Source organism: Falco peregrinus, chromosome 5 (assembly GCF_023634155.1).
Source record: "Falco peregrinus isolate bFalPer1 chromosome 5, bFalPer1.pri, whole genome shotgun sequence".
In the NCBI taxonomy this organism is placed as follows: domain Eukaryota; kingdom Metazoa; phylum Chordata; class Aves; order Falconiformes; family Falconidae; genus Falco; species Falco peregrinus.
This window is the reverse complement of record NC_073725.1, coordinates 109,708,383-109,730,754: the sequence shown is the minus strand read 5'-3', so window position 1 is coordinate 109,730,754 and position 22,372 is coordinate 109,708,383. Positions and strand designations below refer to the sequence as shown.

Below are 22,372 nucleotides of genomic sequence, written 5' to 3'. Positions count from 1 at the left end.
GCACGAAGCACAGCTATCTGGAGGAGTGCTGCTCCGTAACCAGAGCCCAGCCAAACCAGAAATGCTCTGGACCCATAACAAGCCCAGTATTTTGCAGGAGAAGGATCTGCTTTTGTTCGTGGGTATTTCAAATAGCCATGGAAGTACACACTGGCTTGAGGAACAAAGTTACCAGGCCCTCTTGTCTTGCACTAACTTGCCCACTTTATGGCACCCAGGGCTTCTATTTTGAATGTTGTTCTTTTAAGCACAGTTTTTTGCATGCGTTTAAATGGCTGGCACAAGACAGTCAAAAGAGTTCTTTGTTCTAGTTTGCTGCCAAGAGGTTTGGATTTGGGCTGGTTATCGTTTGTTTCATCCACGCTAATGACATGCTTTAGACAAACATTTGGCAATGTATTCTTGGCTCGAGAAACCCATTTTCTGGAGGAAATATCTTTCCATATTGCTAAATGAATACGAAAAAAAGAGGATCCCTGTATGGAAAAGGTGGAAAACTGCTGTACCAGTTACAAAAAAAATCACAATTTGGAGCTGTTGGACTACAGGGGAAAAAAAAGTAGGGCACAAGTGAAGCAAGGAAAGGCAAAACACCATATTCAAGAAGTACCCAGGTTTCCCACAGCGAGAAAATGTGTGTGCTGTGGAGTCAAACAAATTACCCTTGCCCCTGGATTATTTCCAACAGCACGAAACTGGAGCCTCACTGAACCACCTCTTGACTATTGTCCTGCTATACTCTCCTCCAACCTGTAAAACATGATTTTCTGCACAAGCAAGCTCAAACTTCTATTAAGCTAAATAACTTTATTGCCTTTGGAACTTGACAGTCTTCTGCCTGCCTTCAGGATCTGTTCAAATCCTTTAAGAAAATTTGTATGTGCTATCTTTTGTCCCCTTCAGTAGTACACCTTGAGAAGATTTTAGATTTTTTTTTTCTTTTTTTTTTAAAGGAAACAAGTTGCTTTAAGAAGGACAAGAGACTTCCTTAACCCTTGCAGCAAGCCTCACACAGCAGACAGAAGCCCAAGATTGCTCTTACTGGTCCTACAAAATGTATTGAGATGCAGCTCCTCCAGTGCCCCACAAACACCCCATAACTGCATCTCAGGCAGCAATAATCTGCTGTAATTTATTAAGTGGGGCTTCAACAGATGTTTAATCAAGGCTGAGGTTTATAATCAATAAATTCGTCATGCTCACTTAGCTTTGCTTCTAATTAGGGATGCATAAACTCCCATTGCCTAATTTGAAAAGTCCTTTCAACACTCAGTTTAAAAGTTCAGCTTGTTTGCGAATTACTGCTTTATGTTTTCAGTGTAACTCCTTCACAGGGTTTTGAGACAAAACTGAAGAAAAAGAGTAACAAAGGAGTTGACCATAAGCATTACAAGAAAAGGAAAAAAAGGAAAAAAGTGAAAATGAAAACCAAAGGATTTGGGTAACAGAGGGAAAGAGAAGAGGGATGGCAGCAGGGACCATGACAAGTGCATACCATGGCCTGTAAACTATTTCATCCCAGCTTAGTTTTTGTGCAATCAGACATGGAATTCCTCTATTTTAACATACTGCACAGGTGTAAGGGCTGGAGGTAGACAGAAGGGGAAGAGAGATGAGGACGTGGTTTTAGTCTGTGCATATGATAAAAGACAAAGAAAAACTCAGATTCAAATCACAAAGGGTACCAACTATTGAATTCAATTTTGCCAGCCCTCCAAACACAAACTTTAATGTTCCCCCTGACATTTAAGAACTTTCCAAGCTGTGTTTAGGGTTGTCCACTTCTCATCTAAATGGAGATACCCTGACAGTCAGGTCTTGTAAAGTTCAGTCTGTCTGGGTGAGATGCTACAAGCGACTCATTCTTAACCATCCTTCCAAACTGATCCCAGACTGACCCTTTGACTGAATCAGACAACATTTCAACTTCTGCCTGGGCTAAAGACAATGTATATCACCCCAAAAATGTAGAACCGCAGACTTGCAAAAGTCAGCTTAAATCCTGCATCCATAAATAAAATACTGTTCATTTATGTTGAACACTGCAGACCTGGACCTTAACTACAGAACTACCCATGCACGCCTGCCTTCAGCTCCAGCAGCTCTTAATCTACCCCTGAGAAGCAGCTCTCCAGAAGTCACCCATCCTGCCACTCTGGTCTGCTCTCAGGAGATGCCTGCAGCTCCACACTCCACTCTTTCCACCTCCTTCCCCACCCCCACCCCCCACCCCCCCCAATCATTTAGAAAGAAACCTATCACTAGGCCAGGTCATGAGCAACTCTCCAAGCCTTCTCTGTATTCTCTTCAACTTAAGGAAAGAGAGGAAAAAAAAGAAAAGAAAAAAAAAGAAAAAGACAGTGGAAACCTACAGGGTGGGCCACGTAGCATAAATCTGCAGCTCCTTAAAATTAGCAGTCGTGAACAGACAAGCAACCCAACCTTTCCAGCTGTGCAGACTGAAACTAAATTCCTGAGCAAGGGTCCACTAATGAAAATGACCGATCCTCAATTTTCCCAAGATGAATGTCAGGAGAGGTTTGAAACTTGGCAACAAGTGAACGTGCCAACACATAAACTGCAACGTCACTAGCTGATCATGGATTTTATCAGGGGAACTCAGTCTTTCTATCAAGAATGTGCATATATCCATAAGCTACACACACACACACACACATCTATAAGCGGAATAGTTGCAAGACTTATTTTAAACATCTGCTAAGCAGATGATTTCCACATCTTCAAGAAATATCATTCCTCTTCACTTCTCCTGTTCTGCATTTTTGCCGTTTACCAGTTGTGCCGAGAAACAGTAACAGGTTACATTGCATTAAAATAGAGAAGGTAGACTAGGTTTATCAGCTGGGGTGGGTGAAATGGTGGTGATTCATTTTTACTAAAATAGTAAAAAATACTGGCACTGAATTTGTGATTTCAAAATTCCATGATAAAACACTAAGCCCTTCACACTTTGTACTGCTCATCAGAAAAGGTAATTTCAAAGAGCAAAATCCAGCACTGAGCACTCAGGACTGCGAGGACATCTCACTGTGTGCAACCTCTCAGGTCCAGCAGCGAAGCCAGCAGCCAGGGCACACCTCAACTCTGGTCCCCCTGCCTGGCAGGTCTGCAGAGACTTCCAGGGGTGCTGCCACCAGCCCCTTGCCTGCATCTTGGATGCTGAGCACGTTTAAATGCAAAGTGTTCCAGAGGAATTATATCAGGTGCCATGATTTGGTATTTTCCAACCAGGAAAAAAGAAAAAAAAAAAAAAAAAAATCACTGGGGAAATGACCAATCTTCACTTCAGTCAATCCAGGACAATTCCCAAATCCTGGCACCATACCCCAGTGCATCAGATTGAAAATGCCTGTGTTAAACACTGCTCCTTTAATCAACACGAATAGCATCAAGGACAGAGAAACAAGAACGTCAAGTGTCTCAGAGAAAGTCACTTGAACCACTAATGCCAGGTCACAGCCACATAAAGCAAAAGTGCTTTCCGGGACCGAGGGCCTCAGAGCAGACACTCTGCTGAGCTGTGCAAACCAGCTGCTTAATAAAATAAAAAGGAAATACAAGTAAGTTACCCTGGAAAACAAGGAAGGCACAGCCATGGATTTATGTTTTCCATCGGTAGAAGAAACATAGTTCATGTGCTAGCTACTTATGCTGTATTATTTCAAAGGTAATATCAATAAAATGTTACATTAATCTTAAAGCTTTTGATTAAAAACCACCAGTGAGGCACGTTACTTCAAAAATTGCAGTTTAATTGATCACATTACTTAGGCACAGTACCTTAGCAGAGTTCAGCAGAGGGTAAAGAAAAAGACATGAAGAGAGCAAAAGCTGCAACAAAAGTTATTTGACAGGAGGGGCATTACTTCATATAAAATTATGCATTTTTCTTACCAATCAGCCACTGAGCCTTTTCACACATCTATAAGCCTCCTAAAATACCACACAGTTTGACCTGGAACAGCTAAATACAACCTGTCTTGTACTTCCCTCCCTCTAATTACAAACTGCTTCTTAGGACGAACAGAAGTGAGAAACTGTGACAGAGGTACAAAAGTATTGCTGAGATAAATACGGTACAAGCACGAAGCTGCAGGTGTACATGGCTCCAGCATCTCTCACAAAGGGACTGCGCCCCACTTCTTCCATCACTGCGTTCCTCCTGGTGCTCACCCCAAGGTCGGTATCTCCCAAGTTCAGTATCTGATGGCATGAGTCCAGGCTGATAAAAAACATCACCCAGAACTCTTTACAACATAATATTTGATATACTTAAGAAAAAAAAAATATCGCTACAGCAAAGTGTTCTGGCTCATTGGTCTACTCTGTTTTCTAAAATTTTACAAGGACCATATGAAAACATTTTGGAAATAAGTTGTGAATTTTACTCTTTTTCTGAATCAACAAAGGAATACAGAATTTTTAATGCAAGTCCACTCATCTTTCCATCTTTAAGCATCAAGTGTCATCTGGTGGATTGACACAGAACTGCACTGAAAGTAACCTTTCCTTAGGGCAAATTTTACTAGGGAAGTAAAAATAAACAAACTGAGCAAAGATAATATTTACCTATTACCTTAGAGATGCAAATAATAGTAGTACAAACTTCTATCAGGTGCAGGTGTTTAGAAGAGGATCAGCCTAAGACTCCCATGACACATCTAAGGATTTGAGGTACCTACTGAAATTCAGGAAACTTGACTTATTTACGACTTACTGTCCAAAAGCTATCAAAAAGCATTCAGAAATCTACTAAAAACCCATATGTCTCCAGCAAAGACATCAAAAGAACCTTAGGCAAATTACTTTTTTTTAATGTAATCTGAGATCCATATGTAACTACTGAATCCGGAACTGAGGCTTTAAAGGAAAAAAGTCACCTTTGGTGATCCATCAAACTGTTTTCCCTCATGGGGAAAAAAGAAAAAGAATAAAAAAAATCAGACAACTTAATCAAGGCCAACAGTTAAGCTGCAATGCTTTAAATAAAAGAGCAAACACTTAACTAGAAAACAAATTTCCTATTTCTTTCTGTGCCTTTTCAACACGTATTCTGGTCTCCTCCCTCTAAACCAAGATTAACTACCTCTGACATCATAATGTTAAAAAAATATTTCTTTTTTTTTATCTCTTTCTTATCAATGAAGGGAAGAAACCGAGCCAAGAAGAGAAGACAGACTGTAACAGACTTCTAATGAAGCTAGAAAGAGAAAAGAAAAAAAAAAAAGAAAAAAAAAAGCCTTTGCCAGGATCACGACCAAAAGATTAACTTCTATCACTTTTAATGCTTCAACTCTAAAAGTAACCCAACACACACACACACCCCACTCCCCAAACGCATCACATTAAAGGCATTGATTTTAAAATACGTTATTTAGCAAACCTGGTAAGTAAACCACAGGGCAGCCACCTTTGGAGAACACTCAAGTTTTCAGAAAGGCGATGACTGTTTAGAAAGAAGATGACTGCTAATCAAGGTTGAAAAATCAGCAGCATCTTCCTGGCCTTTCAAACAATTTCACCTCTGCTGTGGAAGACCATGGCTATTGATGGCACTAAAGCGACTTGTAACTGCTTGAAACCACGGCAAAATCTGACTGCTGGAGAAAGCAGCCCAGCCTCCGCAACGTGGCTGTGTTTGTGAAGGTCTACAGAAGAAAGACCACATCAAGTTCAAGCATTACTCCGAAGTTAATTTGATGAGCAAAATACACCTTTTGGATACAGCATCAGTTCACTCTTTGATGCTCCTTTCCTGCGTGGGATCAGAGGTTTGGGCAGAGGACACTGGCCAAGGCCACGTTTGAGCTCGGGAGCACGGCCCCACCAAGCTGGCTGTTCCAGCCCCTGCACAGGGCTGGTGGGTCACCGTCCCCATCTCAGCTCTGACCAGAGGCTCCTCTGAAGCCAGACTCACCCGACCGTATTCTGGTTTGTAGCTCAGCCCAGCCTCGGAGCATATGACCTTCAGAGGGACTGGAACGAGAAGAGGCGCTGAGCGCGCACGCCCAGCACACCCCAGCAGCCAAAAGGCACTCGGGCTGCCGGGCCCACCTGGAGCTCATCTGATGTAAAAGCCCTTCAAACACACACCGGGCAGACGTACAGTCCTCAGCGCCAGCTCCCTTCCATAGATCCATTTCTATAGGCTGCATTTATTGCTGATGTAGACATAGGCGACATCAGCTATTTTTCTTTTCTTTGATGGTTTTAACCTAAAAGTCAATGTTTTACCCAAGCACAACTTACTGCTAAACATCAAAACCTAAGAATACATCCTAACAGTGAAAACACCAACTGGAACTGTTTCTCACTTCTGAAGCCATAATAAAAATTCTTCCAGAATTGCTTATGTGCCTCCTCGACTAGCCAAACCCAGTCTTCCCCCAAACCCGACACAAGAGAGAAGCCAACTACTGCAGCATTTTTATTATTATTATTATTATTATTTTTAACAATGTCTGGGCTACTCAGGAGGAGGTGAGAGCAAGATTCTCTGCAGGGATTTCTAACAAGCAGCACCCACTGGAAAAACATTTCTTAGGGACTGCTCACCTCTGCATCCCAAGTGACAGCTGCTGTTGACAGATGCCAATGCCACAGACAGAGCGCTGATCCATCTGTCTGCAAGGGAGACTATGTGTTTACACACTTTACACCAAGCTGAAACCTTAAAGGTTATCCAAAACACCAACGGATGCAGTTCTTCGTGCAAAGAGCTGCCTTGCTGGTAACAAGCCGCCTAGATCCAACCCAAGCTTTTGGGCATCCTTAAAGCCGAAACTCCCCAGTCCAGCAGGGTTTTCCAATTCAAATAACCTAACCCTCTTTTTTTTCAGACTCCAAATAAAGTCCTCAACTGCACCAGCTGAAGTAAGGAAGAAACAAAAAGTTTCAACAGATCAGAGGAAATGAAGCCAATCCTCTTCCCGACTTTCTCAATAGCTGTCAGAAGTCCAAATGAGCTGACAAAGACCGAAAAGCATTACCTCGAGGCTCAGTACAAAGATAGCTGATTCACAGTCGGGCTGAAGTGCAATACTGCATACTAACATCTAAAGGGTCCGTTGTTTAAAGTGTAGACTGTAACTCAGTACCTGAAATGGGACAAGTTTCTGGTTTCTCCTGATTAAAAACTGTCAAGTGACTTCGTGCAAAACATGGTCTGCCCAACCGCAGGAAAAGCTGAAACAGTTGTCACTCGAGCAGCACCTTACCTCCCAGTACCTCCTAATTCCACATCCAGTTGTTTTGGGTGAAATCTAAAAATACTTAAGGTAGCTAAGGAGGAGAAAATATTTATTTTTTAAAAAGTAATAATGATCAGTACACTGCCCCATGCATATACCTCTGGTGCTTCACGGTGAAGACACAGTCTTGCTATTAGTCCTAGAGGAATAAAAAGCTCCTCGCTCTGCACATATGATAAGAAGAGCCCTCCTCTATGAACTGCAGTGCAGCGATGGTGCCAGAATCAAGCTGTGTTACGGCTCAAGGCACCAGAAAGTCTTAGCACAGTGCCAAGTAAAGCCACTTCAATGCGGTGTCTTCATACCCCATTAGGGATTGCAAACCCTATGTTTAGGGGCATGGAAAGAAGCTGAGAGATTTACGAGAATTAGCATGGCTATATCTAGAGTTCCTACAACACCCATTTTTTCCAGTAGAGAACTGTGGTCTTCCGAGGACTCAATTAAATTCCTGTTTATTCAATACAAACAGATGTAACTCCATTATGGCACCAGCTTCCAGCTAAAGAACTCTTCTCCTGACATACATCTTAGAGATTCCTTAAATACACATCTTTCTAGCACTGCCTTTATTGTTGGTGCCAAGTATGCCGCCTGCCAGCACAGTAGTAACTCAGGCTTGCAACGTGAGGGGGGGTGGGGAGGGGGCAGTGAAGCATTCCTAACAATATTAGGAACTAGGAGTTTCCTGCAGCACCAGTGGAGCACTGGCAAACAGCTGCAGAAATGCAGAAAATGCTTTTCTTCTCTTAGACTTGGTTAGCCATTACAAGATGCCAAGGCGATCTCCGCTCCCACTGTGACACCCAGTTATTCCAGAGCCTCAACAGTTTAGAGTGTTCCCCATTAAATAAGATCATTGCAAAGCTCCTTCCTTTAACAGACCCCCCCACACCTTTTCAGCATCCAGCATTTTACTTTTCCCACTGCCCCAAGTATATATGTAACACCCTAAGCCACCAATCATAAAATATCCTATATCCACCATGAGAACGACAGATACCTTTGACTGCTGCAACGTTTCCTCATCTCCCAGGTTCAAAGAAATCTAGTCTTTCTAGACATCCCCAAGTTCTTCATAAGCAGAATCCCATGTGGAGCCTCTTCAACTAATTTCCCTTGTAATGAGCTCGCACCCATCCAACAAAGAGGAACATGAAGGGAAAAAAATAAAATAGTTTTGTTCCTACTTTTATTTTCCTATTGGAACAGAGGGGTGTAGCAGACAGTAAACATTTGTCCCTGTCATTTCCTACTCTTACTGACCAAAGTCCGTCATGCTGCCTAAATGATAAAATCCATATCAAGCCTGCAATTAGAGAGTGGAAAAGAGAGTAGAAAAACAACTTATAATAGCCTGTTTTTTTCCTAATGACACTGGTATGTTGAGGAAAATCATTAACTGTTAAGCATCCTAGATCTTAAGACACTGACATTACTTTACAATCTGTATCTTCAAAACACTCTTTAAAATAATCTAAGGATTACCCAACGTTTGAACACTAAGGAGAGAAAACTCATGCCATGACTTGCAGGGAACTCTCAAGCTTGGTTCAGATCTCTGAGTATAATTATGGCCTAAACCTGAGCAAAATAAATACCGATTTTCTTACAAAGCTGGAAGCAATTGCAAGGGAATATATTGAATCCCTATAAACTCAGAAGAATCTGGTTTCCCTGACAAGACACTGGTAACTGTTTTATCTTCTGCTGTACTGGGTCTGCTTAGCATCGTAGGGTGCCTACCACACGAAAAGTCAAGGATCAGTGCTTGGTTTTGAAGTCTCATCCCCAAACCCATGAAACTAAACGTGACTGTGCAGACAGAGCAAAGCATTTCACTGTTTATAATAATCCTGGCTATATGATATAAGACTATGACATGGCCTAGCTTACAAACATTGCGAGACCACTTTTAGTAGAGGGTTAGCCAACCGAATTCAAAAGATAACGTTCCTTTTCTACTGGGAAATTCATCCCCGGATCTGGCAACTCGCAACGCAACCTAAAGCTGAGCTCACATTACCAAGGATCAGCTGTTTGCCTCAACTGGGACAGAGGTATTGTGTCATGTGTACAGCACGCCATGTAATTTTTGAAGATCTTAAGAAAAACACACACACACACACAAAAACTGAACCAAACAACCCCCCACCCCCCAAACACCAACTGCAACAAATATTTTGCTGCCTTCCCAGCCAGCAGACCCTCAGCTGCCCTGGTTGTACCTCAGCCTAGCGTACGGGTTCAGCCCCGACAAGCCAGGTCCTGACACCTCCAAGCTGGCTTAGCAGAAGATAGCTTAAGGAGCACGCCTAATTCGGAGACTAGCAAAAGGAAACAATTCAAATTTAAACACAAATAGTTATTTTTACATGGTCAGTATGACAGAAGGTGAGGGAAGGAAGAAACTGTAAGTGTTTGTGTTCCTTCTGGAAAAGTTACTGCGCCAGGAATGATTCGGAAGCAGGTCTCTCTGATGGAGCATGAATCTGCCAGTTTGGACCAAATATTTAGAAGACAATTCTCAGTGCTGAAAAACAGCCTGGAAGGAAGGAAGTCATAATCCTGACTGCTCTCAAGAAGTGAGTGCACTGCAATTAATATTAAAAAAAAACCAAACACACACCACCCTACAAAACCAAACCCAAACCAAAACCCACGTGAGATTTAATTTCAATAGTCCACAAAAGAAACCCTGAAAATGCATTTATCTTGATTTTAGCCCTTATAGTCCAACTACATGGAGAACAGACTTAATGGGTGGGCCCGAAGAGAGAGCAGCAACACTGACCCACATAGTCCAGCTCCACAAAAGAGACCATGTATGTTGGTATCTTGACTTTACAAGCCACATATTTCAGCCAGGGCGCAGCACCAAATATTGTCATTGTCTAACTTCTACAAACACTTAAAGCTCTCTACAATTCTGCTTGTAGAAAACCACAGCTGAGTCTATGCTACAAACCCTACATAAATCAGACTTTATCATGACTGCCATTAAATAAATGTAAAAACAACAATGCAGAAAAAATGCAGACTTCCAGTTTTTGTTGGGGTTTTTTTGTTTAAACAAACTAACTCGAATCCTGCAATTGTGACATCCAGCATGGAGCTCTTAAAAATACATAGAACATATTTTAAAATGAGAAAGAAGAAAAAAAAAAATCTACAGTTTAATCAATACCAGCAAGTCTAATCGAAGACTCTACACACCATTTTGAATAGACCAGCAGGGTGCAGGGAGCGGGGACAAATCCAGAGTCAGTTGAAGAGTCAGCTAAAGACACGGTAACACTTTTTCATCACTAAAACCCAAAAGCAGTAAGAGTCAAAGCCAAAACATGAAAGTGAAACAATCCAACAATCCACATCCAGTTTCTACACGTTCGCAACGTAGGAAAATCAAGCCTATTTGCTAAATGCAGTCCTTATGAAGAACAATCTTGAGAACTACAGTTCTTTTATTCCCAACATACTATACAGCATTAATTACACAGCCATTCAACAGACGCATTTCCATGAGTCTATTACCCAGCTGTTACACCATCTAAAAATACATATAATAAAGCAGCATCATTTTAAGCAGAACCTCTGCATATAAATCTAACAGTAACTTGTACATCACCACCAATATTTCCAGCCCAGGCTCTATTTTGGATAAGCATTTTTCAGATTCCTTTTCTCTAGGAGTCCCTAGGTATGCAATATGGCTGATCGACTGTTTAACCACTGACATTGTAAGACGTCCAAGCAGAATCAATACCCATGCAAAGCACTGCTTGCTCAGGCTGTTCAGACAAGGTTTTATCTTGTTCCATCCTCTGTTAATCCTTTTAAGTGTGACCTCCCCTCAATACCTGGTAGCAGAAGTGTCAGGCGTAAAAATGTAAAATTCCTTCAGGTCATGTCTTTTAACACCAAAGTGGTTGAAAAACTAAAAAATGGAGCACAGTGCATACTCTCCTTCAGCGAACTAAATGACAGCCTTCTCTTTTGCACCAGAAATCTTGATTTTCAGGTCTGCCATAAGCCTTTTCAGCAAGAGGACACCACTGCAGTCACAATCATCAATTAAAAAAACCCTTAAACTACCACCAGATTTTCAAGTCTTAAAAAAATAAAACCAAAATGGAAGTTACAGATTCAAGTTACATTTGAACTGCTCCCCTTTTATAACTGTGCTCCCTTTGAAAATCCTAACCAACATTTTAAAAATAAAAACTTAAAATATATTCCAAAAAGAGTATATTAAGGCCTTCAGTACAAATGATGATTTTGCAGTATTTTTAGAAACTAAAGTAGATGGCATTTAGACATCTCTAATGCATTTCAAAAGACAGATCAATATGACATACTAATTTACTAATCAAACGGGTATTACATGAAGCCTCATCTTTTTTTCGCCCTCTACATGGTGAAATAAAAAAAACAGTTTTTAGTGCAAAGTGCCTCCTCTGTAGGGCGCTGAGGGAGTCCCTGTAGGATGCACATTTCTAGGGGATGACAACAATGATCAATTTTGTTATTTATTGTATCACCACACCCAGAATTCTGCAAGTTACACCCAGAGTCTACATGCTGAAAAGTCTGATTTAATACATAAGATTGTTTTTTCCATTGCAAGATAGAGGAACACAAATTCTGAAGGAAAAAAAAACAACCAAAACAAACAAACAAACAATAAAACCCCCAAACCCCAAAACAGCAACACAACAGCACAATTATGCAGTTCTCAAAACTGCATGCACACGATCAAACCTCAACGTTTTGAATTTAAAACCAAAAGTTTCAGAAGGCTGAAAGTACAAACATGCATTTTAGCAATCTGGCCACCAGAAGGACGTGAAGATCAATGCTGTTAGCTTGTAACTGTAGCAACTTGGGTTTTTTTAATTTTTATTACAGACCGTCAGCCAAGCAGATGCCACAACAGAAACGTATCTTGGAAAGAGATGTCGTTCAGGAATATCCTGAAGGTACCACAGAACTACAAGATGTCAGGAGAGGTGAGAGACCAAGAACAGAGAAATGGAAAAAGCAAGTGAGAAGCTGGCATTTGGCAGCACATGAGGGTTCCTCGGTTATCCTGGAGTGGGACAAACAGGTGCCCAGGGCTCAACAGGAGTTTGAGGTTCATCTGGTGAAGCTGATGGAATCAATCATGAAACAGGACAATCTAATGTGTTTGGGAGGTTTGGAATACACTCTTAGCAGTTGATATGTGTGTGCCTGGGACAGCCAAGCAATGTAGGTACAAAAGCACGTGTAGTGGAAATCAAAAAGCCAAGTTTAAAACCTACGCTCTCAACCTTTAACACCTGTAACAGCATTTCACCAAGGCTTTCCCAAATTCCAGGCACCACCTGTAGGCTGCTGGGTTTCCAACCATAACCTAAAACAAAACATCACCCTATGGCTCTGCTGCCATAGATAATCATTAAGTAAGATCCTGCTCAATTTTCAACAGCGGTTTTGTTTGAAGCCTTATTCAACAGCTGAGAGAAAAGGGAGCATCAGAGCGGCGCGCACTGTGCTCCAGCTGGGGGCACCTTACCAGCACCTTATCCCTGCTTTGGGAGCATCAGCTTAAATTCAAAATGCAACATTCTGCTGGACAAGCGGCTGTGCACAAGCTGAACGTCCCCCACCTCCCCAAGTTTATTGTTAAAATACTTTTTGAACATACAAGTAGAACAAAACAAGTAAAACATACCAAAAGAAGTAAAAAAGACACCACTCCTACGTATTTTCTCAACAACTAGAAATGAACATTTGTTCATTATGTACCAACAATAATACATACCAACAACCCTAAATCTGTTACCAGCCGTAAGAAAATTTCTATTTCAGTGGAGGCCATGAGTTCTCTGAGTTTATGAATCCTCCTGCTTTAAGACACAATCCAATTTTTAAATGATTGGGCATAGAGGGGGGAAGAAAAAAAAAACAAAAGCACCTCTTAGTGCCAGCTGTTCCGTAACCATTTGCTACAAAGTTTTTCCACAGCTGAAGTAGTGGCTGTGGCCAGGGGCAGAGCTTGAACCCAGGACTAGATGGACAACTAACACAACAGTTCTCTTACCCTCAGAATTAGCTTTCCACAGTTTCTTTGTCCTAACAAGGATTAGCAAATTTTAAAATAACTTCTGGGACTTGCATGGTCTGGGAAATAAAAAAGAAAAGAAAAAAAAAAAAAAAAAATCAGACTACCCTTTCAAGTGAATAAGAAAAGCATCTGTTCTGCATTCCGAGTGAAGCAACTTCTTTTTTGACTGCACAACCATCAAAATCAAGCAGCCGTAACTCAGAGCAATGACCCAATTCCAACAGCTCCAGAGAGTATGGATGAGACAGACTTTTTCTATTATTATTTTTTTATTTTACTATTTTGAGGAAATCTTCGTCTCCCCCAGCTGTGAACACTTGGCACTTCCATTAGTAAACTAGGAATGGTAAGGCAAGGCATGTATTTGCTTTAAGTTGAATTTTTTTTTTTAAGAAATTCATTTCTCAGCTGCACCATAATTGAGGAGGGACTGTTCCCCTCAACTTGGATATTCGGATCTGCATTTTTACAACTGAGAAACAGGTTGTAAGGGTTTCAATAGCAATCAGTAAAACAGATCCAGGAGGGCTCAGCAGGCAGCACCGTTTGCTCCTCCATGGGAAACTCAACTACCAGTGACTGACTCCCGCAGCCAGTGGGAGCGACGCACGGAGGTGGCACACCTGGCCCCAACAGGAAATTGGAACGGCTCAGATGTTCCTCCAGGAAAAATTCATCCACCCCCAACCTGGGGCTTTGCAGATATTCAACAAACAGAAAAAAAAAAAGGGGGGGGGGGGGGGGGGGGGAGAGGGAAATCAAATAGAAAAACCACACATGCTACTTCAATGCAAACCTTAAGAGTTCCAACATGTAGCTATACGCTGTTGCAGCCTGGGGGCTAGACCTTTGATCAGCGTAAGTTTGTGCGGATTCAGCCACGGCTCCAGTAGAACCATGTCAACCAACACTATAAATTTAGCTGCAGGGGCACGATTCCTTTTTCTGTCAAATTTAAGATGGACTACAACACGCAGTTTGTACTGGCTTGCGAGTTCAGCCTTCCTATGCGAGTGCATGTGCTCCTGCGCTGCCGGCAGCTTGCCCACACCAACCCTGCAGCTGGGCTTTGTAGCCCAAGGGCCAGAGCGCTCCTGTAGGGCTCCCAGTTCGTAGCCCAAGGGCCAGAGCACTCCTGTAGGGCTCCCAGTTTGTAGCCCAAGGGCCAGAGCGCTCCTGTAGGGCTCCCAGTTCGTAGCCCAAGGGCCAGAGCGCTCCTGTAGGGCTCCCAGTTCGTAGCCCAAGGGCCAGAGCGCTCCTGTAGGGCTCCCAGTTCGTAGCCCAAGGGCCAGAGCGCTCCTGTAGGGCTCCCAACATCACCCTGAGCAGCACCCCAGAGAAGGGCTCAGGAGAGGAAGCTACATCCATGTTCAGCCTCTGCTGGGAGCGGCCACAAGCAGCCTGCCTATTTCTCCCAGAAAAGGTGGGAAACCGAGTTCACTGCCATCCTCTTTCTTTCACAGAAAGGGTGCGGCCAGCGGCAAAATCTAGGAAAAAAAATAAACGCAGGAGGCTGAGATCTGGTGATATTTTCATCCACTGGTTTTGGGGGGAGATCTCTCCCTTATTTATTCAGTTCTCCGTTGTTCTGTACCCTGGAGAACCTTTTCTTTATTTCTGCACAGTCCACAGGTTGATTTTGTACATGTTTGCTCTTTTACAAATTTCAGATTTCTTAACTAATTTTAACTTCAAAAACTGCTTTCTCCAGAATCTCTTCCTACATCCCTTTCAATGTTTTTTGCATTATACTCACCGATATTACCTTCTTTTCCATCTCAGTCTTCCCTTCTACTACTCCAATCACTACAGTTCTTACACAAACATTATTTATTTGAAGATGCATGTGAAATTCAAACCACAAGCACCCACCAGATGCATAGGGCCAGTGGTAGGAAACGCAGTGTCTGCACATCTCAGTCTGGAGTTCGGCAATGTTTGTGTGGAGTGACAACCAAGATACACCAAACAGGTGATTCCCACCAAACATGGTAAAAGTGTATTTGGAGGCTTCTTCAGGCTTCCTTTCCCTGCTCCCTCCCCAGCCCCAGTGTTTGGTACAGTAACTTTCACCCTGTTCCAACCTCAAGGCCCAAAATGATTGCTGAAGTAGCAAGAATCTCATGAATGTAAATATTTGCTCAGGGTTAAGTTACCAAGAGAGAATTTCTGCTCAGAGCCTGCAAGCTCAAAGTGAAAGAATAAAAAGAGGCCAAGAGTTTAAGAAAACTAAACCCAGTGTTAAATTCCTTCATTATAGTCAGACACCTGCCTGCTTTTCAGAAGTCTAAAATAAACAGGAGAAACCTCGGACACTCAAGTGATATTTAAATGTCTCTCTGCCTTCCAAAAAATACCAGTACTACTGGGCTCTTTGGACTTTCAGAAATCAGATTCTTCAACACGAAGGTTGGTAGCCTCCAAAAACCTGCATCCACATTGCTGCGATGATGTGTACAGACATGCCTGCTGCACACGTACATGGTACCCAAATGCTCCATCCATAGAGGTTGGGCTTCCAGAAACAGGCTGACATCTAACCAGAGTCCAAAGTATCAGTGTTTCAGCCTTTCACGTTAATTAACCGGTTCAATGAGTACCATAAATTAACAGTAGAGGTACTTACACTTAAAGCAGTGCCTCTATATACTTCAGCAACAGAATATTCAAAATGCTTGAAGATAGAAAAATGGCAGATACGCAAAATTGATTCATTCAGCAATTCAGCATAAAAATATGCTCTCCTTGAATCTCCATCGGGCCAAAGAATTTCTAAGAAGCAGCATCAAATCAATCTTTGAAAAAATTCAAGAACTAGAATCACCTTTCAAAAAGCAACGCTTCAGCATTTTAAAATATAACAGTAATATAATTACAGCCATATTCACAAGGATCTACAAAGTTTAGCAGTTCCTCGCCTCTCACAGCAGTTGCCAGCGGTCTGCTCCATCCCTCTCTGTTGATGCCTTGAAGATTCTATCATCCCAAGAGATACTTTTGCTATTACTGCTACTACCAACAGGTTTGAAGATCATGAATTGCACATTACTCCATCCTCTGCCTGATGACAGCTTCTTAGCAACGTCAGGAGCTTGGTCCAGAACAGCAATCCATACTTCCAACACATTTCGATGTTGTGCCTGTGCAATTTAAAACCTTAGAAATGGTTATTCTTGCTCTTAATAACATTGACCTCTCTAGCTCACCAGCATTCAAGCCAGACACAAAAGTTGGTAGCGCTTGATACATTTCTTCAAGACAAAAAAGCTCCTTCTCCAGGCTGTTACAGCCTGACATGAGGACAGAGTAGGACTCGCCAACGTTCACCTGACCAGCCCCTCAGGGATGCCATGAGAAAGTAAGCCCGGACCTCCCAGCCCCACCACCAACGCACGCTGCATCATTCAGGCGGTATCAAGCGTCTTAACACAGGAGAAAAATCCCATCTTAGCATTTCTGCAACTTTTTTTCTGCTGACAGTTGACTGTCAAAGAGTCACGGGGTTTTAGAGTTCATAGCCGCAACACTGATCATGCTAAGAGGGAGAGAAGAAAGACAGAGGGAGGAAAGTATTCTGATGATATCTGAAGGTTATCCAGACAGCCCAGCTCTGAGGTAGGAACCTCAGCCCCGTGTTAATGGAGCTTCTGGAGGTGATGAGTTGATGAGATCACCTCTCTGAGCCCCCTACGAGCCCTGCAGGGAATCCTGCGTGACAGGACCCAGGTTATACTACACCACCAGCCTCCTCTCCCCAACCTCCCCGTCCAGCTCCCCGCCCAGTCCTCCCACAGTAACTGAATCAGGGGCTTTCGCTCCCACACCAGGGTCCTAAGCCTGGATAAACTGTAAGAAAAGTGCAACCTGGAAAACAAGGAAGCAGGTAATACCAGTAACCTCTGAAATACAACTGCATTTCACAGAAAGACGAAAACAGCACCAGAAGTCAGCGACACCGCCAGAAAACGCAGGCAGAAGAGCGATTTGAGAGGCAGCGGTCAGGGACCGCAGAGGCAACGCGCTTTCAGTAATGCCACTTAAACTCAGTAACTGAACTCTAAGTAGCCAGGTCACAACTGCACGCCCTGGGTATTTCTCATAGAAGTACACTGTGAGTGCCACCAGAAAAAGCCGTGGCCTTACCAACGAAGGAAGGGAGGCGAACGTGGGGCCGTCGCTCCACTCAGCACTGCAGGAGCACGCGCTGCGCACCGGCGCTTCTTGCCTGCACGGGTAGTGCAGCATTCGCCCAGTACCCAGGTAAAGTGACCGCGCAGTAGTACTTTGGTACCAGAAACTCCTAATGATAGCCAGTACAGATAAAGTGAAAAGACACAAACTGAAATAAAATTAAAATACATAAAATTTTAAGACATTGCAAAGTGTAAAATGCAAATACAGTTATACTAAACCTGGCTTTTAGGAGATAGCTGGGGAATGGGAGAGGGGAGAGTGGAGGGAGGGGCAAACAGCATTACTGGAAGACTTTCCAGCCTACCTCCACTATTGTTCCACCAACAAAGGCCTTCTCAAATTTCACGACTCATAACCTCCAAACCAGCCGGAATTCTGTGCCGTGACCGCCTGCTTCCAACTACCCTGTGCTCCTGAGAACACAGCACTCATCTGCAAACATCTATCCCCAATTTCACATGGATTTTCACGGTGGAGGTCCAGGGTGCTGTGCTCGGGGAAAGTGGGCTCAGTGCTCAGCAGGGTGTTCGAAGGGGTTGGCAGAGGACAAGAAAACAGAGACCGAGGGCTGGCGGCAGGTACGCAGCGTGGCCTGGGAGCTGCCACATCATGGAAAGAGCTAGCAGAGTTCAACGATGCTCCCTTGAATTTTCTCTCTCCTCTCTCCCACTTGTACCTTAGTCCACCTTACCTCAAGCTATCTCAAATTCTGGTTCCATATCTGAAACATATGTGAAGTTGTTTTTTACTTAAAAGGAACTTTCAACTAGTTCAGAGAATTTGGAACCAGAGACATATTTTGCAAAAGGTTATCAATATTGATTATTATGCAAGAACCGTAAACCAAGGCCTCTCAAGTGAAACATTCATTTTCACATTAAAATTTGGTAATGCCAACTCAAATGAATACCAAAGCAGTTGCTGCTAATTTTAATCTGCCACACCATTTCCTCCATTCAGACACATTAACATCCACATAATCAACAACTCAAACCTAACATATCTGCATCCAGTCCTGCAAAGCAGAAGCACTTATTACCTTTTACCAGCCACCTTTAAACAGTTTCAAATTCTTCAAGCTCTGAGTATTTACTAAATGAAAAATATTTTAAATGTTTACAAAACTGCTTGAAGAAAATGAATCTTACTCAAAAGGATTTTACAAGTTTATAGCTTTAGCAGAAACCGGTGTACAGTCAAAGAAGAAACCAAGCATTAAGCAAATCATTGCTGTGTTTATACTCTCTGCCCTTTCAATTCTCATACAGACCACTCAGTCACACTCAGTAACCAAAGCAGGATCATTTAGACCAATAATGCTCACATCTGATAATCTTAACAAGATCCCTAAAACAAAAAAAGGTAATAATTCGAATACAAATAATTAGAAAAATACATTCATTATTATTGATCTGTGTCAGTAGTAAAAGAGAAGCTTCAGTCAGTGTCCATTGAGCCGGATACTTTACAGACACACAGGAAGACAAAGCTGTTTCCAAAGACCTCCTACAGAAGTTAGCTCATTTTTCTTTTAAAAACAGTGGAAAACACCTGGATTTTAGATAGCATTTCAGAGAGCAGCAGTCTCCAAATCACCCCATCACACACGGTCGGTTTGAGAAGGCGGCTTCCCCAAACACATAGCAATAGCAACCTGGTCAGGGAGCTCTGGGTACAAACCCCTTGAGATGCTTTGAAAAATCCCAGCCAGAAAGCCTGTCTTGAAAACACTGCCATGCCAACAACGCACAAATAAAAAGTCATCGCCTTGGACTCTGACTTCCCAAGTCTTTCCCTCCCACTGTCCCAGGGTTTCGACAAACTGCTTCCACTGCTACTGACCTAAGACAGTCTCCCTTGTTCCGGACCATGCTATGGAACCTCACCTCACACAAAAAGCCACGAGGACCATCACCACTCTATTTTGATTCCACCATTTTTATTTGTTTGAACGTAACATCCTCTCTTGCATCTCTGAGGCACTTCAAGACCAAACGAGCTCTGAAGTCCCAACCTCCTTGCACAGTATCACCTCAGTCGATGTCTGGAGTCTGGGAGCCATCCACAAGAACTCTCTGGGTCAGTATGGCATTACTACACTGGGTTTCCTTTAGGAAAGAGCAACCCAGTATCAGCCCCATCTCTCTTCCCCACCTCTGCAAAAAACAGCCGACAGGGCTTGCATCTGCATCTTTGGAAAGAGGCTGAGCTCCTCTAGCAAGAAAGAGTCCCGGCTTCATTTTCATCAAGAGTTTTAGACATACATTTAAATGCAAGGAACTGCACCAACAGGGACTGGACAACGGCAATTCCAGCTCCATTCAGGAATGATTCAAGCCAGGACTATGCAAGCAGGGCGCATATGATCAAAGAAGAGCAAGCCAGCTTAGCCTCTACAGACTTCCATTAGATCACCATACTCCAGGTGCCACAGCTCTGAGAACAGATATAATCTCTCACTCAAGACAGCCACAGCCAAGAACACCACACACTCACACATACAGTGGGATATGCACAGCACCTGTCTACAAGCATCTAACTTGAGAATCTGTCTCCTTCCATGACTAATGGCAGGAGAGGCTGCTAACAGAGGTATTCCAGCTCCTGCAGGCTCCAATCCTCATGGGAGGACCCATCTCCAATCTTAACATACCGAAGACTGCTACCCACGCAGTTTAGAGATGTCAGAAGTCAAACTGTCTGAATATCCCTGAATCCGGGGCAGACTGGGAACCTTGGCAGATCTGCAACTCGCCACCATAATCCTTCTTGGGTTGAGGCAGCCTTTATCTACCTGAGAAGCAGGGTGGATAACTTCTGTTTTTTTAAAAAGGATTTATTTCTTCAAAGGAAGGCATTCCTTTAAGGTCCATTTAATTTTTATCATTTTTGTCTAGCTTCATTAAAGTAAGGAGACACGACACACAATATGGTCACAAACAATCTAAATCAGGAACAGAACCAGCTTGCTTATTTCAGGGTATGATTTTATACACACAGCTCTGCTAGTCTGAATATGAGCTCTGTAACTAAAACATCCTAATAACAATGCGAAACTAGCTTTCTATCAAAAATAAACTTCCTACAAAGAACGCAAGAATACATTTATCAATGTATTTCTTGCCACATGTATCCCATTTACATTCTGTATACTTCTCCACTTGGACAACAGAACCAATTCTGGTCAGTAACAATCGCCAACAGTCCTTTCCACCCTCCGGTGCTGCTGTGTATCAGGCGCTGCAAGAAGTGGTTAGTTCCAGACTCGTTTAAACTGTAAAGCCATTTTCCTTTGTGTTACAGTTCCCTAACGCTTGCAGGGGAACCAAGGTAGAGTATATCCCTTTAACATAGTTTAACCACTCTCAATATTTGGAATGGAAAATGTGAGTTAGGTACTGAGGTTTAAAAAACAGCTACGACGTATGCAGCCAATTTTCTAAACGTGAATCTCATAAGGTTTTCGTTCTAGGTGGTTCCCCCCCCCCCCCCCTTTTTTTTTTTCATGAGAATGTACAGCTTACAAGAGGCAGCCAGCTAAATGCAACAGACCATTATGGCTCAGAGGTTTCCAATTTGCAACAAGAAATGGTTTACATTATAAGCACTAACAGCTCCAAAAGGTATTTAAAAAGGAGAGCGGAGAAAAACTTTGCACTTCATAAGTGCCTAAATATGGATTGGCAGGAAATAAATTTAATCCATGCAGTTAATAATAGCCTTACGAAAATAAGTGTTTCACAGAACCGGTTTTATGTGGTTTAGGAGAACTAAAGATGTATTTACACAGCTCAGTGCTACATTTACCCCAACGCGCACCCCCGGCGCGCGGGCAGGGCAGGCCCCGGTGCCCGCGGGGGGCCCGGCGCGGCGGGGCGCGGCGGGGGGCGGCGGGGGGCGGCAGCGGGCAGCGGCGCCTTGGCTGCAGCCCCCGGGCCCAGCGAGCGCCGCCCTGCCCCCGCCGGCAGCGCCCCAGCCGCAGGGACCGGCCAGCGCGCCCGTGAGGCGAGGGGAAAAAAATGAACAAAAAAGTTACGCGGTTACGCGTCGCCCCGGCTGCTCCGCTCCAGGCCGGGCCCCCGCCCCCGCGGCTCGGGCCGTGCCCGGTGCCCGGCGCCCCGCGCAGGGGCGGGCGGAGGAGGGCCCTGACCCGGCAGCGCCGCAGGGACGGCGCGGAGCAGCGCCCGCCGGCCGGCGAGGGATGGGGCGGGCGGGGAGGGCGCCGCGCTGCCCCCCGCACACCTGGAGCGGGGCCGGCCCGGGCTCCGCGCTCCCCCCGCGCCCGCCGGGGAGACCCGCCGCCCCCACCCCGCCCAGGCGCCCCCGGCCCCCGCCGAGCCGAGAGGAGGCGACGCGGGGGCAGCGGCTGGGGCGGGCAGCGGGGCCCGGCGCGGCGCGGGGGGCTCAGCCTTACCCTCCGGCTCCATCTGCTCCCGCCGCCGCGCTCCGGCGCTCCCCGAGCTGCTGCGCGTTGGGCCGGGCGGCGCGCCGGGCTGAGCGGTTACAAAGGCGGCCGCCGAGCGAGGGGGGTGGGTTTCCTCTCCCTCCCACTGCAGCTGCATCGCGCCATGAGGCGCCGCGAGCGGGACGAGGCGCCCCCAAAGGCGGCGGAGGCGTGACGGGCTCCGCCGCCCCTCGGCCCCGCGCCGCCCGCCCCGGCCCGGCCCCGGCGGCCAGTGGGACCGCGCCGGCTGCCGCGGGACCAGGTGCGGCCGCGGCCCTGGGGAGGAACGCGCCCGGCCGGCCCGTCGCTCCTGGCGGCCGGGAGGCGGGGGCCCCGCTGCAGGCCGCGGCGGCG

At 44.4% G+C, this 22,372-nt stretch overlaps 1 protein-coding gene across 2 annotated transcripts in view; it reads right to left on the bottom strand.

The window, feature by feature from the left end:
• The window catches only part of FGD3 (FYVE, RhoGEF and PH domain containing 3), a 111,694-nt gene extending 89,322 nt beyond the window's left edge, over positions 1–22,372 (bottom strand). Inside the window, exon 1 of one of the 2 annotated variants that reach the window (XM_055806157.1) lies at positions 21,989–22,372. In XM_055806157.1, the coding sequence (XP_055662132.1) occupies positions 21,989–22,136 (148 nt within the window). In that variant the 5' untranslated portion in view covers positions 22,137–22,372. The remainder of the gene's footprint in view (positions 1–21,988) is intronic. The other variant, XM_055806156.1, reaches the window with a different exon arrangement.